The sequence below is a fragment of the Drosophila biarmipes genome, chromosome 3R, assembly GCF_025231255.1.
Source record: "Drosophila biarmipes strain raj3 chromosome 3R, RU_DBia_V1.1, whole genome shotgun sequence".
Lineage (NCBI taxonomy): Eukaryota > Metazoa > Arthropoda > Insecta > Diptera > Drosophilidae > Drosophila > Drosophila biarmipes.
Genome location: NC_066616.1, coordinates 30,946,639 through 30,962,783, shown reverse-complemented (window position 1 = coordinate 30,962,783; position 16,145 = coordinate 30,946,639). Strand labels below are relative to the sequence as shown.

The window sequence follows — 16,145 nt, the reverse complement described above, 5'->3', positions numbered from 1 at the left end:
AACAAATTTGTAATATTTTTATTGTATGTTTATTTATTTGAAATATCAGTTTGTATGCCGCTTGTTCTATAATGTATCTCAATTATTCATAATGATTCAGTATTATCCGCACCTCTGTGATGTTACATTGTTGTTAAATACAGATCTTGAGCATCGTTTATATTGCTTAATTTTCTCAATTGTATGATAGATGCCTTGCTAAATGTGCTTTTCTTTCCACAAAAACTATGTAGTTTTCGCATGTTATGAAGTTGCTGAGTTGATTGTATTTTTCTTCGAAGAGTAGATTAAATTTGTTGGTTTTGATTTTAGATGTGGATGAAGTTTGTGCTATAAATATTATGCTACGTTCAATGCTGCTTAATTTTTAGAGAACATTTAAATTTTAAGACTTTATTTCCTAAACATCTCAATGCCTGGCTACAAAGCCAACCGATGAACGTGAATTGTACGAGGTTTATCTCTTAGGCTAGATCATAATTATTTTATTTGATTTAACTTCACGAAATTCCGCACGTAACTACTTACTAAGAAATGTTAAAATAAATATTTACTTTAGTGTGTAAATTTAAATACAATATATTTATATTAATTGTTTGTGTTTCTTGTTGTAAATGTAATATAATTTTGTCCTTGGATTTGGTTTTTGTAGATTTAATTTATTTAAACGTTGTGGGGGGTACAAAGTGTGACGTTCAGGCTACGCTTAACTAACAACAAAATTCACATATAACAACAATAAAATGAAAATGTTACAAAAAATATATATCCCTCAATTAGTTTATGGTGTATGGTAAAAATACAATGTAAATATAGAGACTTTTTGTTTCGTTCGTGTGTACTTTTCATTTAACATTTTGTGCTGTTTTCTCGGATTCCCACATGGTCTCTGGACTTCTAAATTTAAAATATTTCGATGCAGGTAAGTTGGATTCGAACAAATTCGTTTCGAGTGTGTGGGTTCAAAAAGGTTGCGAATTAACAGCATGTCCAACACTTACTCAAACTAATTTAAAGGCCCTTGCTGATCTCAGGGTTAAAATCTTTCGATACGATAATACAAGTATGGACCATAGATAGTATGGGTTGTAAATTTACAGAATGCTGCTCGTCAACAGAATGGCCAACACTTACTTAATATTTTCTAACATTTTGCTTTTGCTCCTTGCTTATGCTCAAATAAATAGGTCATAAATAAATTAGGTTACAATTTTGTAAATACATAAAATATTTGGCATTTAATTTCGCGAAGCTCTACGAATTGGTTGGTATTCGATATTTAGCACAACAGTTTGCACAAGGTTAAGAAGTGATTTGAAAATACGTGTATTTTGGGCTGGGTCTTTGGATGGCAATGCGTTATAACCAGAACAAAAATCTGTCAATCATTCTCATTCTTGTGGAATGCTGTTTCATATATGAATTCATATATCTTTTGGCATTGTGTTAGCATACAAAAAATGGCCACAGAAAAAACCAAACTGCTAATCGTTTCGAAAGTCTTATACGGAAAAAAAATATTAAAAGAAATCTAATGGCTTCCTTTTTTACATTATTCCATTTTGGCAATTAACATTATACTTTTGTGCTTATGCTTTGATCTATATATTTAATATATAGTATGTATCTATGAATTCGAAACTTTTCGCTAGGCTAAGTATTATGGAGCTGCTTATCCTGTTCTCACACACATGGAGTTGTTTACTGTCTGTGTTTGTTTTTGTGGTAGAAATGTTTTGTTAAAAAAGTGTTTTTTGTTTTGTTTTAGCTCTGCTGGCTTATCAAGTTCATATAAAGTCGATACCGAGACTCCAGTGGATGTTGTGACTCAAAAAACTTTCCACAAGTTCCACAAAAAGTTGTCACATCTCAAATACAATTGCTCAGCTTTTCCGTGTGGTTGTTGTTCTCGCTTGTCTTGTTGTTAAAAGTACTACAAAATTGTGTTGTTGTCAGTTGTGTTGCTGTTGTTAAAGTATTGACCGGGGAACACCGGACATTATCCTCGCTAGCCGTCGCCGTTAAGTGCCTTTCCCCCATTCCGCACACACGTCTTCAGTAATAACGCTCGCTAGGCATCCGTTTCGATTTGGTTTGTTAGTACTTCTCATCGTCGGTGATTTCCCTATGGGAGTTCTGTAATTCTCAGGCCTTGTAGTGCTGGTTCCTCACCGCGCAGCAGAGGCTCAGGGCGAAGGTCAGGGACACCAGCTCCAGCAGAATGACGGCGGCGGTGATGGCGAACAGGGTGACCCAGTTCTCGTAAACGATCTCGATCAGCTTGTCCACGCAGCCCTGCAAGTGACGAATCGGAAACTCATTAATCAGTTCGTATAAGCGGTTTTCATTCAGTTTATTTACTGGAGACACTCTGACAAACACCCCATGCCCCACAGCTGGCAGACAGAAGTTGGAAGTGCGTGCTGAATATCAATATTAATTAAAACATTTTTATCGTCTCCGCATGGGCGGACGTGAATTTTTATTAGCCCAGGCGCAGCGCAGAAAAAAGGATTATTAATTTTTATGGCCACAAGCGGCGATAGCGATCGGTCAGCCAAGAAGTTACGGTTCGGACACACCTATCAATTGGGTTTTGATGGTTTTTCGGTAACTGAGTCGATGGAAGAATGGTCAATTGAGGGACTTCAGCAATCACTTTTGCACTTCGTGAGTCGGTAAACAATGTTCTTTGGTTCTTCCCAATGGATTATTCATTTTCCTTTCATAATACCTTTTTCGACTTAGGGGAAACTCATATGACTTAGATTTTTGAATATATGCCCTACACTCACCAATTTGCTTTGGGTCATTGGGTATGACTAAGCAAGTAAAATCAATTTCATTCAGATTTCCTATTTAAAAACCATTTTTAGATTTTTAAGAACGTCTACCTTTGTGATAGACTTTAAAACCCCTTAATCACCTGCTGATAAATAGCGTTGTTCAGGGGACCACCGAACTTCAGCCGTCGCGACAGCTCGCACTCGTTATCCTTCAGATCGTCCTTGCAGCAGGACTCCGGTATGTTGTAGAACACATTCATGGAGGACACGGCGATCTCCACAATATTTGTGCGATCCACATTGTTGAAACGACTGGTGGCCCAGTCGCCAGGTCCATCGGCGCCGCAGCATTTCAACTGAAAGCGAGTAAGTAATTCACATAAATCGGTTATGGGTCAGAATGTCCAAATATTTACGTTCTTCTGCAGGGCATCGAAGGTGACGGTGCGCGAGCTCATGCTGGACCGGCCGTACTCCTCCTGAACCGACGACTTGACCGCCGCCCGCACGATGTCATCCAGCTTCTCTTTGTTGTGGAATGCCCAGGCTCCGGCCGCGATTTGTGCCACCATCACCAGGAGGATGGCGCAGAAGAACTGCAAGGGGATTTCGAGATTTATGAATGGCGGCGTAGACAGGCGTGGGCGTTGAGTAAATAAACTGGCAGCGGTTTAAGATTTGGGAAAGATAACTCGAGAACTCCAAGAAATTGGACACACTCAAAAAATTACTTGTTGGGTTTATTTATCAATACTTTTGAATTATAAATAAATATGGAATTTATATTTTGATATATATTGATATATATCATCAATAAAAAATTAATATATGAAAATGAACAAATATAAATAAAAAAATATTCAAAATTAATTAATTAATTTATGAGTAAAATAATTTAATACGGATAGTTAAAATGTGCTAAATAAATTAGAGTAATTTTGTTAACTTTTTAATAAAAAAAAAACACTACCACAAATACTAAATTGTTCTGCTTTAACAGATTTCTTTTGTGTAGTTTCATAAAAGTATAAAAATTACAATTTTACATATTGATATTTCTTGATAGTACTGAAACACTTAAGAACTCATTAGTTATGCACATAAATTTGTGAATATTTGGTTATTCTTGCCGAGTTGCCAAGACAATGTGGGCGAGCCTCCGCTGCAATTATGCGAACGGAACAGTGTGGGCCACCCATTTGCACCCACTTTAATTGGAATTCCCAGACGCTGGTACTAAACAGTGCTCCACACCGCACTGCACTTTTCACTCACCGAAACCAGCAGACACTGCGACTCCCGACAGACTCCACAGCAGCCCAGGCAAGCGCCCAGTATGGTCAGTATGCCGATGGCGAGGAAGACGTACAGGCCTATGTGATAATGATGGTAGGATGCCATCGACAGCATGAAGGTGGGGTCTGTCAGCGCCCAAGCACAGGTGATCACGATGGTCAGGCCAATGAGCTGCAACAGAGAAGTGGAACATTAGTAGAGTATTTTTATTTTTAATTTTTAAAAATGTTTCTGCGTAATTCTCTAATGGTAGTAGTGGCAAGGGGAGCACGCGTCAATGACGCCATGTGGCGGGGCGGCAATTAAAGTGGGAGGAGCCCCGCCCCAGTTTCCCCTGCCCACTGAGTTCTATATTTCCCACTCATGATGTCAGCTAAGTTGAAATTATGAACTATGCTACTTGGCTTCTTTTAATTAAATTAAATTAGGGCTCAGCCAACTAAAAACAAGGAAAATACAGTCATACAAAAATTGTATTTAATACAAATTCTTTTAAATTCATAGAAATGTGTTTCTTGAACTTTTAAAAACCCATAGGAATCGCTCCATTAAATTCAAAAATTAATGATGCGACTAGGAAAAATCCAACAAACGAAATCTTATTGTAATCTTTTCAAGTTTTATTTCAGCCTTTATTGCCGAGGCAGACTGTATTTGTATATAGAAAATGGCAAGACGTTGATCCCCAGCGAGAACGCGAGATGGCAGCTCCCATTATCTGCCTTCTCGGGTTATCAGCAAACGAAATACGAGCCTTGTTTGAATCGCCGCTGGAGGAATTTTTCTTGTCTAATTCCCCTGCAGGTTTTCTGCTCAGAAATTTAAGAACCAAGTCGCCCTCGCCAATGGCAGCCATCCAGAAAAATGCTGTGTTTAGGTTTCCGGTCGTGCAATGAGTAAGAAAATCTAATAAAGAGCTAATGACTTAATAGGTTGGGCTCGGGCAGCCTAGACACTCGGCAGCTTCATTAATTATTCAGCAAAATTATTCATTGCAGGCGAATTGAGTGTGCGATGAGAGCTAATCGAGAGGTGTAAACAAGTGCACGTATTATAAGGAAAGTATGTAAGCATAGAACCACTTGGAAAGCAAAGCATTTCAAAATACCAAACAAATCTTATCGGTGATTCAACTCTTTGCGAAATCTGTCGCAATTGCCAAGACAACTGGAGCATTGGCAGCCTCCGAGCTACCTGATAAGATTACGCTGAACAAGCAATTGCCTTGTTACTAATTAAAGATTAATTAAAAAATGATTAAAAGATATTTTAAAGGTGAAAAAACATCTTTAAGATACACTTTCAAGAAGGGTAAATTTTGGCCACCCCGGTAAATAAAAGACATTTGCTCAGAGCAAGAAAAAGCTGAAACGTGCCAAAGAGTGGGCAAACGCAGCCGGAAAATTCGTGAAAATCGAAGGAAAAATATAAGAGAGGCGAAGACCGGCTTTATGCGGGCGGTCCGCGAAAGAGTGAGCTGCAAAAAGCGAGTGAGACAAAAAGTGTGCCACACAGAGTGCACGATATGCTGCCCCAAAAGTTCAGGGGTGTGAGTGTGTGTGCGGCAAGCGGAAAAGCTGCTCGTGGAAACGTAATACAATGTTGCCCCATACGAGGGCAGTTCATTGAGTAACAGCCCACAGCCCAGGCGACATACTTTGTAACCAGAGGAACATGCTTACATAACTCGTATTCGGTTTTCAGAAGAAATATGTAAAATAACCAATGGGGTATCCCTCATTGGAATGTGGAAAAGTATCATAAGGGAGGTTAATATCAATATTTTCAGATCGAAAAGTAGTATACCTAATATATTGCTTTTTATGACTGTACTGAAAACCCACAAATCTCTTTCTGATGGTTTAATATCCTGATAGCTTTCGGAAACACGGTCAAACTTAAATTCCTCTGCTTTCAAGGAACAAATGCTGACCCCATTTCGAGTGAGTTCCATTTATTCCCCGACCGAATTGAATCCACGCCTTGTTTGCAGCCATGTTTGCTGGAATTTTACGATTCCCAGTACGTTTTCCTATACATATCTCAACGCCATCTGACACTGTGTCGCGTGTCCAGGACAAAAAAACAGTCTGCCGAATGGGCCAATAAATGTGCACAGTCCTTCGGTGACCCAGTTCCCAGAGCCGAGGCGTCGAAAGGCGGAAAACGAGAGAGCATTTTCCTGCTGCCAAGTTGCTCCCAAAAAAATAAGAGGGGGAAAGGGCAGCTGGGTCGCCATGCATGTCCAGCTGCAGTTTTGTCCCACAATTAACCGCATCGATGGCAATTTGCAGTCGTCATGCAACTCGCCAGCTGAAAATACAAACTGAATATGAAAAATGAATGAAGCGCCACTCATGAATAATTGGGTGAAAAATAGCACAGCGAATTATGTGCAAGTGCACTGAAAATATACTAAATGCAGACCAGCATCTCTAACCTTAAGGAATATGTCATGAAAGATGTATTTTAATACAAAGAAAAAAACAAAAAAAGAGATAAAAGAGCTAAATTTTAAAATTTTTAGTTTTTATGGTTTTACTTGAAGGAATTTTCACTGTAAGTAAATGAATAGCTTTTTAGTAGGAGGACATTATTCGGGAGAAGACGTAAGTTTTGTCAGATGGCCAGCGGAATATTTTAAAAATTTCGATTTTGGTCACTGTCAACTTCAATGACGACAGCGCCGCCAGTTTAGCATCTTGGACGCTTTTGGCATGGGCCTCCCCCGACATCGTGGGTCTCGTATCTTGGAGCTGACGGGATACCGGCCTCATTGGAACGCCAGCGTCCTCAGAGATCGTGGCGTTTGATCACGATGCCCCACGGCGACGATGAACATGGAAATGTTTTGAAACCCATGCACAGTGGGGATTGATCTAAGACAACTTGTACAGTGGTTTCAACTTTATATAAACCAAAAAAGTAAAATAAAATTAATTCTGGACTGATTGATTGCCTCCCATGTGCCAAAAATACGCGCAAAACAAAGTATGACGGGGTCTCCTAATAACATAAGTCTTCAATATAAATAAGTATCTGACGCATTTTCATTCATACGTAGCTCTAAAAATAGCCCCACCGATTAGTGAAACGAACTGCATCACAAACACATCACAGTTTCCCTCACTTAAACATCAAACGCACACCACTGTGCATCAAGCAACACTAAAACATCACAGATCAAGGAAAAGTACACTGGAAAATGAGGATAATTCAGTGTTAGGTTGGAACCTCATCTGCATACCCCTTTAATGTGTAAAATGAAATTTTATTTTCTTTTTTCCAAAAGAAAAGAGCAACAAATATGAAAATTATTTTTGCCAATATATTTCAAGACCCTAAATATATTTTTCTTTCAGTGGAGAACAACGTAAAACTGAACGGACGCGTTAGTTTTTGTTGTCTTTCGCCCGTATTCGAAAATAGCTTTTGACTAATAAATACTATAGACAGAAATCGAAAAAGGCAGCAACATCAACAAGCCAAAAAATACCCAAAACCACCCGCATTAGAATCAAAATTTTAAATTTCTTGCCCAAACGAAAAAAAGCGAAACTGATTTCGCAAGCGGCCGAAGGCGAGGGGAAACCCCGAGGAAAACTCGAGGAAAACAAACACAAGCAATCGCAGTTGCAGATAATAATTGAATGGAAGCAATTGAGAGGCAAGCGGCGCGATGTTGAAAGTCACAAATTGCGTAAAACAACGGGGAGGTGAGGTGGGGAAAGGAAGTACTTAACCCTTTCTGGGAAACGGCGTCCTTTCTTACCAAATTAAGCCCGCCGAAGTTTGTGAAAATACCAAACGCACGTATACGTTATAAAAATAATAAAACAAAAAGCAGAAAATAACAGGAAAAGGCAGCAGCAGAGGAAAAACAACTGAACAAACATGTGGAGAAGAAAGAAAGCAGTGGGAGGGAGTGGGAGTGGGGGAAATTGGAGGGAGATGCTCAACTGCTTATCTGTCTGCGTGTGCGGAGGTGTGTCTGTGTGTGTGTCATTCACTCTCCTCCCACAGCGGAACTTCTATTGTTTTTGTGGGGGAGTAAGGAGCGGAGAGCCCTAGTCACCGATGGGGAGAGAGGGGAACAGGGAGCGCAAGATTGGGAGCCAATCAGTGATGTCGCTTTGGCTTCTTACAGACAGATTCGGATATTAAAGTTTCTTATTTATATATATATAATATATAAAAAAAAAATGCTTAAGAAACTGCTTTTTTAGAATAACAATCTGATATTATTTGTGGATTACATTGAAAAGGGCACTGATGCATTAACTTTTTATCATTGTTACCATATTTGTTAATATTGAGTAGCCCTTCGAGTATGAAACTTAAAACTTCAAATATATATTTTTACATGTTTTTTTATTTTTTTCATCAGTTAAATAGTTATTCATTTTTTGAGTTAGTTAAATATTTTTTCTCTCTTCAAATTAAGGTTTCCAGTCTTGTTCAGGGCACCTCTAAGATCGCTTGCTGAGGGGAACGGGGGGAGAGAGAGAGCGCGTTAGGACTCCAAAGAGCGTGCGCACGGCCCCTCCCCCCGCCCCCACGCCCAGCGAGAGAAAGAGGGGCCTAGGGAATACACAACAAACACACTCACGCAAAACACCCACATACACACACACACACACGCGCTCGCAGGAAGGAGGTCCGTGTGTTCCAGTTGTTGTTGTGATGGGAGAGAGTCGAATCTCGCGTTGTTGTTGCTGCTGCTGGAATCTACATACCCAGAATAAAATGTTTATAAGGACCATCAGATATTTGACGCACGAACAGCAGCCGTTGAGACCCATGGCGGATTAGTTGGTTCTGGCGAAGAACTCCTTAAAAGAGGCTTTGGTTTAACTGGTTTCTCAACCACTGGGCGATGCTCTTTTCCCAAGGAACCCCGAACTGCAGTGTCGACTGCACTTTTCCGCCTCTCCACACTTTCCCGAAACACCCGACTCGAAGCACTATATTTGTCGTATTTTTTCGAATTTTCCCAGCTTAAAACTCTGCGATTCGAGCCACAGTTTGCGCGATTGGCCGTTGCACCCGATTTATTTTAAATTTTATTTGTGCATCGAGGCGTCCGTGCGACTGTAAAAATCTTGAATCAGTGCTACCGTTAGCTGGCCCCTTCGAATATACCAAAGGGATAGAGAGCGGGAAAATACTAAACTGCGGTGCACCCTGTGAACGAATACCAAAAGGCAGGGTGGCCGACTTGGCTAAGGCCTAGCGAAGCCTGCAACCAGTGTTACCATCAGCGGTTAGGGAAAACTCGCGTGCTGTTGGCATGACATCGCGGGGTTTTCGCTGCGCCGCAAAGGGGTCCCTCGCAAACGGTACCCCCCACCACCCACCTCCATTTTACGGGCACTGTTTGTTTCTCCTCCGCAATAGTTACTAATAGAAATAAGTGCAAAATGGCTGTCTAACGTTGGGGAGCAGCGACCGCCGAGGATCGTGGAAGTGTGCATGGAAAGCGGCTCGCAGGACAGCGTGAGGAGCGCGTGAAAATGTAGCAGGCACCCTGCCCAGCTTCTCTTTATCGCGAACACGAATATCGGTGCGAAAGGAAAAACAAAAACCAAGGAAAATACAGCCAAACGCGAATGTGCATGTGAAGCAAAGTAAGCGAAAAAGTCCCCCGACTTTTTGGGGAGTATCGAGTGCACTGTTCCCCTGTGTGTGCGTGTGTGTGTGTTTTACAATATTTCGATTGCTTTGCTGTAATTAAAGCCAAGTATTCCCCCCTTCCACGACGCTGTTGTTGTTGCTGCTGCTCGCTGCGAGAGTGTGTGTGTGTCTTGTAATTTCGTTACGCAGTGGAGCGGAGTTGGAGTTTTGTGGAATGGAAATGAAACGGAATGAAAACGAAGTGGAGTGTAACCAAACACGAAGCGGAAAAGAGTGGGGAAAAACCTTAAAGCGCAGGCTAAGCCTCGCGTAGTTGGCAAAAAGCGATTTCCCAAGCGCTGCAAGCCAGTCTTGGCCAAGGCGCAAGCCCCTCCCCCTCCCCCCTTTGCATAATAAAAGAAAACTTTGCGCCCACTTACGCACTTGTTTTTATGCTTTCCGCGTTCAGTGCACCTAAAAGCCTAATTGGCAGCCAGTCAGGGAAAACACACACATAGGGGAGATTATATGGGTATCAAAACATAAGATCATTAAAAAGAAACAGTTTAAAACATTTTGATTTTAAAAATATTGAAATGAAATTGAATTTAATAATATCACCAATTTGTCATCCGAATTTCACTTTATTTCACCAAAAAGTTAGTGTTTTTATATTAGTGATTCAGTATATTATAGTCATATAAAGGCTGGACCTCCCCATGAAAATTTTCACATATAGGATACAAAAATATAATTAAATTGTGTACAAATTTATGGTTTTTTTAAATGTTATATAAAAATATTTAGATTCTTTAAAAGAAAATACCGTACAAGGACTTGATCAAATGATCTCTTAATATTCTAGTACAGAGAAAATAGTTAAATATTTTGTGCTTAAAACATAGTTTCTTGTATATCCCATCTCTTAGTTTAAAGTTAAGCAGTTTCTTAGGTGGAAAATGCCCATTTTTTTTCTATGAAACCCCTTCAATCCCCGTTGAGAAATCCCCCGCCCCTGCACCTTGGCGAATTTCACTTTCACATTCGTCGTGGGCAGTTACAGCAGGCCAATTGCTTGGTACTTCTTTTATTTTTATGTTGGTTCCCCACTTTGGGGCGTTTCGAATTAGAAAGTGTTTGCCAGTGTGTGTGTTCGGCGGCGCGCTTGCATGTGTGCGTGCGATGTGAGCGGCATTTTCTCAATGAGCTTGGCTAATTATGTAGCTCATGTTCGGTAACCGCTTTAAACTGTGAAAATTCTCCGCAAATTGTGTCAGCTTGGGAGAGCGCAACTTACGCCCGCCACATAATTTAATTCTAATAAGCGCTCGTTAACGAAATACTCCCCCGCCCCAGGCCCCCTTGGAATTGCAGTGTGTGGGAAACTTAATTTGTTGCATCCAGAGGGGGAGGGAAAGGGAGAGGAAAACGGGGGACAAGCAGACACATGTAGGAACAGCGGTGACAAAAATATTAGTGACTCTGAAAATATTCTTTATTTTTTCTAATTTTTTTAATAAAGCGAAATAATTAGACAGAGAATTGAGTATTCCATTAATTAACTAAAACGTGAAAACCCCATTTGTTTTGTTTGATAAAACCTGTTTTAAATTAATAAAACAAGCACGTAATGTGGGGTATCTCAGAACAAACTGGTTCATATTAACCTGTAAAAGTACTTAAAAAAAGCCAACATTTTTGTGATCTTTTACAAACACTTTTAAAAACACAATTGCTACTATTTTGCCCACCGCTGTAAATATATTTCAATCGTTTGCATTCCACACACAAACACACTCACATTTGCCAACAACAGTCAACATAAATTAGTGCGAGCAACGGCACTTGGCAACATGCAACAACAACAACAGCAACACTAGTGCAACACGAGCGAAACAACAACAACAGTGGCAGTCCAAGGAAGTTGTCAACTCTCTCGCTTTGTCTTGCTTATTGTCATTTGGCCACTATCCCGCTTTATCTCTCTCTTTGTCATTAGCGAGTTAGCAGAGCGCCGCTCTAATAACAGCTCCTGCTATTAACATTTACATTTCCCAAGTGCAACAACCCTGCGTGGGTGTGTGTGTGTAGATGTGTGAAAACACTATAGAATTGGTGGCAATAACAATGGAAACTGGCGTCGTGGAAAACTGGGTAACGCTTTTATAATTTATTCCCATTTAAACTGCTTTTTACGGCCTTCTTCTTGTCGGTTAATTGTTGTTATTGCTGCCGTGTAAGTCCCATGCGGACAGTCTGTTATTTTCTCACACCGGTTGTTGTTATTATGCTTGGCTACACTGGGAAAAACACTTTCAAGTTCTTGGGATAGATTCAGTAACAAAGTTTCAACAGGAATATTTTTAAAAGTATATAGTAAGTTAAATATTATTTAGAATTAAATTTTACTATGTTATAAACTGCTTTGATTTTTAAGGTGCTTACATTTCTTCCTGTGTTGCGGGTGCATTAGTCGTTGTAATGAGAAATGAGGGAAATAAAATATAATTTCTATTTATAGAGGGCCATGTGTTGTTTATAAGATGTGCGATGCAGTCTGGATGCATTCGAAAATAGTTTGGAGAATGTAAAGTAAACAGTTTTTCGTACCTTCTCAAACTTTCAGGGAATTCTATAGTTTACTTTACCAATAAGCGAATAGTTACCTTTCATTTTACCTTGAAGTCGAAGGTTCATCTAATTTCACCATCCCATCTGGGGGATTTCCTGTCCCCTTATCAATAATACTAAGTCATTACTAAGATAAATAAAAACATTGGTTAGTCTACCTCGCAAATTGGAATTTTTGGGGAAAGTCCATGAACTTGTTTCACAAATTGAGTTGCTTAATCTGCTTTATCTATCTATCTACCTTTCTTAAAGGTATTTGCAGTACTTTTTACTTAAGTATAAAAGATACCCAGAAAACACTTCGGTAGCTCTTCAAGTGAAATACCCAGATCCCAAGTACTTTAAGGGCCTTGAAGAGCATTTCTTTATTTTTATACATCATTTTCGCTGAGTGTCAGTTGCGTTCTAATTTACTGCCATTGCCTAATTCGTGAGGTGCGTGAAAGTTGACCCCAAGGTTTCCGCGCTCGACTTAAGGCGCCACGGTGGAAAACAAACCTTGGGAGTGTGTGCTCCGAAAAACCTAATCGCAGCTGTCCAAATAACCTCAGGAAGACAACCAAGTAGGGGGTACACTGCGATAAGGTCAGCAAATATAGAGCTTATCGCTAAATCAATAAACCAAACCCAAAACTTCACTTTTCATTTCTGTTTAGATTGCAGCGGTGCAGCCGACATAGAAACGTGATAAACCCCAGCGCAGGTCGACCGATAAGTGGAGAAGACACCCAAAGCAACTGGCGACGATAGGGGATATCTATATCTGACATCTGGGATATAGAAACGACGCATCCGGAGGACCCGGAGCGAGCATGTCGCACGGTGGAGCCGGCGGCGGTCTGGGAGCTCAAACTGTTGGAGCCGGCCAACTTGGAGGCGGTGCAGCGGCAGCGGGCGGTGGAGAATACCGCGAACTCCACTGGACGGTCTCGAGCGTCATGGACTCGTCTCGGGTCTCCACCTGCCTCATATCGATGCTGCTGATCGTGTACGGCAGCTTCCGGTCGCTGAATATCGAGCAGGAGGCCCGCGAGCGGGAGCAGAAGAAGCGAAATGAATCGATGACCAACCTGCTGACCGGCGAGCCCGTCGAGAAGGAACCAAGTATGCTTGAGCACTCCCTTGGAAAGGCATAAGGAATGTTTTATAAATTTCAGATCTCTATTTCACAGCGGACAAGTTCGCCACCCTGGACACGATGCATGCCCTGTGCCTGCCCCTCGGAGCTTCCATCTCGCTGCTCATCATGTTCTTCTTTTTCGACTCCATGCAGCTGCTCTTCGCCGTCTGCACAGCGAGTGAGTAACGCTTTATTGTACATTTAATCTGTCCAAGAAGCTCGAAAATATGAACTTCAGAATCGCGTCTTAAAACTGAGTCATCTTTGTAGTGAAAAGTCGTTTAAAAATATCGCACATTCTTACTTTTGATGTTTATATTTATTTATTATAATTCTTTTTCGGAGAGATTTAAAGTTTCTTTAATATACAAACAAGTAGATATTAACATATCCCAATAAAGAGCTAATCTCTTTGTTTTCCAAATGACTTATTATTTATTAACATTCATTTTTATCTGAATAAACTGACTAACTGATTTTCCTTCCTCCACAGTCATTGCTACCGTGGCGCTGGCCTTCCTGCTGCTGCCCATGTGCCAGTACATCATCAGGCCCTGCACGGATGGCAAGCGGTTCTCCTTCGGGATCTGTGGTCGCTTCACGGCGGCGGAGCTCTTCAGCTTCACGCTGTCAGTGTCGATTGTGTGCATCTGGGTGCTCACCGGGCACTGGCTGCTGATGGATGGTAATAATCCGTCTTTATGATGGAATGTCAGAGCGCCTCCTGTATTGACATTCTACCCATTTCTCCCACAGCAATGGGAATGGGCCTGTGCGTGGCGTTCATTGCGTTCGTGCGGCTGCCCAGCCTGAAGGTGTCCACGCTGCTGTTGACCGGCCTGCTCATCTACGACGTCTTCTGGGTGTTCCTCTCCTCGTACATCTTCAGCACCAACGTGATGGTCAAGGTGGCCACGCGACCCGCCGACAATCCAGTGGGCATCGTGGCCAGAAAGCTGCACCTGGGCGGCATTGTGCGGGACACACCGAAGCTGAATCTGCCCGGCAAGCTGGTGTTCCCCAGCCTCCACAACACGGGCCACTTCTCCATGCTGGGACTGGGCGATGTGGTGATGCCGGGACTGTTGCTGTGCTTCGTCTTGCGGTATGATGCGTACAAGAAGGCGCAGGGCGTCACCTCGGATCCCACGTTGTCGCCGCCCCGGGGAGTTGGCTCCCGGCTGACATACTTTCATTGTTCCTTACTGGGGTAAGTAGTTGAATAAGTAGGACTATGTCGTGTTCTGTTCAAGAAGGTTCCCATTCAGAGAAGGGATTTGCTAAATACTAAGGCTAGCTGAGGCATTTATTTGATCTGAATGGGGCGACGAAATGATTTAATATTTTGTAATATTTATGACCGATTTATTGCAGCTATTTTTTGGGCCTGCTAACGGCGACGGTGAGCTCCGAGGTCTTCAAGGCGGCTCAGCCCGCGCTGCTGTATCTGGTGCCCTTTACGTTATTGCCGCTCTTGCTGATGGCCTATCTGAAGGTATTGTAACACCCCTCCCCCAATCAGCCCGAATCAATATCTGTAACGTTTTATGATCTCGACCTGCAGGGCGACCTGCGGCGCATGTGGAGCGAGCCGTTTATCGCGCAACAACCATCAAAACAACTGGAAGTCTGAGTGTACTCTATCTAAAAGCAAAGAAAAACAAACAACAAACAAGAAACACCGTGAAGAACACACACAAGATCTAATACTAACGTTTGTCTCTTAAATAACGTATTGAGTATGGTATTTTTTAACTCAACTTAACTTAGTTTCGTTTTAAGTTAGGTGATCCTCGTTTTCATAGTGAAATAAAAGCAAACCGAGTAATTATAGTTTCTAGCCTAAGCGGAAAGGTTTTATATATTCACATATATATACGTCATACGAGAGTTCATTCAAATCGGCTTTAAAGTCTCCAATCATGCAGATAATTAGCGAGTAGAGCGAAGATCAAGCGAAGCATTAGTTGCAGTTCATAGGCGTTACGAGTAACTCTGTAAACGATAGCGAAAAGACTAGAATGAGGACCGTTCGAGATTCGAATTTCAACAAAACCAACCACACACATCCACTCGAAATCTGTTCCGGGCAGTATGTTCTGTAAATACTTAAGTTATGGATATGTACGTATGTGTATTGACACAAAACCACCATGCAACAAATAATAGTTAGTAAGCTCGCCTTCATACCACATTTACTCGCTATCCGTTTCCGTTTCGCACGCCCATTTCCGTCCTTCGATTCCCGCGGTTTTTCACCACAAATTTCCCCCTCACGACCATGAACGATGTTTTGCCAAAATGCATGTGTTCGTTGCAAACAATAAGTAAAAGCTAGACAACAACTGTTGCGCTGCGTGCGTTTCACAAAATTAAGTTTCAAGAATTTTAATTATTTACTATTAATGCAGCTAACAATAAACAATTACTGTATGCATATGGAAACGATAGTTACATAATAATTTTAAGTAAATGCAATTTCGAAACGTATAGAAACAATAAAGATGTGAGATTTAAACAAAGGTGGCAAGTCTTTTGCTAAATGGAATGAGTTTGGTATTAATAAAGGAGGTTCATCCTTAATATTTACTTTGAGTTAATTTATTTTCGAATTGCGGCTTTTAAATTTGGCGCCCAATATATCCAAGTTTCCCACCTTTCGAAACTAGCAAGGTTCAGAACCGTCGAAGTGAAGGCGT

The 16,145-nt window shown here is 41.2% G+C and overlaps 2 protein-coding genes across 3 annotated transcripts; one reads left to right on the top strand and one right to left on the bottom strand.

Annotated features, from left to right (window-relative positions):
- Positions 1–13: 13 nt before the first annotated feature.
- On the bottom strand, positions 14–9,189 carry LOC108025353 (CD81 antigen). Its single transcript, XM_017095812.3, has 5 exons — positions 8,819–9,189; positions 4,062–4,253; positions 3,203–3,382; positions 2,927–3,142; positions 14–2,295 (listed from the first exon to the last, which is right to left on the bottom strand). Exons 1-5 carry the CDS (start codon positions 8,882–8,884, stop codon positions 2,146–2,148), a joined length of 804 nt encoding a protein of 267 aa, XP_016951301.1. The 5' UTR covers positions 8,885–9,189; the 3' UTR covers positions 14–2,145.
- Positions 9,190–9,417: 228 nt separating this feature from the next.
- Positions 9,418–15,968, top strand: LOC108025441 (signal peptide peptidase-like 3). 2 transcript variants are annotated; one of them, XM_017095936.3, is made up of 7 exons: positions 9,418–9,709; positions 12,983–13,430; positions 13,484–13,624; positions 13,940–14,131; positions 14,203–14,656; positions 14,821–14,941; positions 15,011–15,968. In XM_017095936.3, the coding sequence occupies exons 2-7, from the start codon at positions 13,139–13,141 to the stop codon at positions 15,077–15,079; spliced, it is 1,269 nt and encodes a 422-aa protein (XP_016951425.1). In that variant the 5' UTR covers positions 9,418–9,709; positions 12,983–13,138; the 3' UTR covers positions 15,080–15,968. The 2 variants fall into 2 exon arrangements, with proteins under 2 accessions (XP_016951425.1, XP_016951427.1); XM_017095938.3 differs by having other exon boundaries at positions 9,419–9,709; positions 13,499–13,624.
- The last annotated feature ends 177 nt before the right edge of the window (positions 15,969–16,145 follow it).

Excerpts from the sequence above, each read along its gene's own strand:
- LOC108025353 (XM_017095812.3), bottom strand. The coding sequence starts at position 8,884 with ATGGGTCTCAACGGCTGCTGTTCGTGCGTCAAATATCTGATGGTCCTT. Across the intron at positions 3,383-4,061 it reads CGCAGTGTCTGCTGGTTTCG|TTCTTCTGCGCCATCCTCCT; the intron begins GTGAGTGAAAAG and ends ATCCCCTTGCAG. Across the intron at positions 2,296-2,926 it reads ACAACGCTATTTATCAGCAG|GGCTGCGTGGACAAGCTGAT; the intron begins GTGATTAAGGGG and ends CGTCACTTGCAG.
- LOC108025441 (XM_017095936.3), top strand. The coding sequence starts at position 13,139 with ATGTCGCACGGTGGAGCCGGCGGCGGTCTGGGAGCTCAAACTGTTGGA. Across the intron at positions 13,625-13,939 it reads CTTCGCCGTCTGCACAGCGA|TCATTGCTACCGTGGCGCTG; the intron begins GTGAGTAACGCT and ends CTTCCTCCACAG. Across the intron at positions 14,132-14,202 it reads GCACTGGCTGCTGATGGATG|CAATGGGAATGGGCCTGTGC; the intron begins GTAATAATCCGT and ends TTTCTCCCACAG.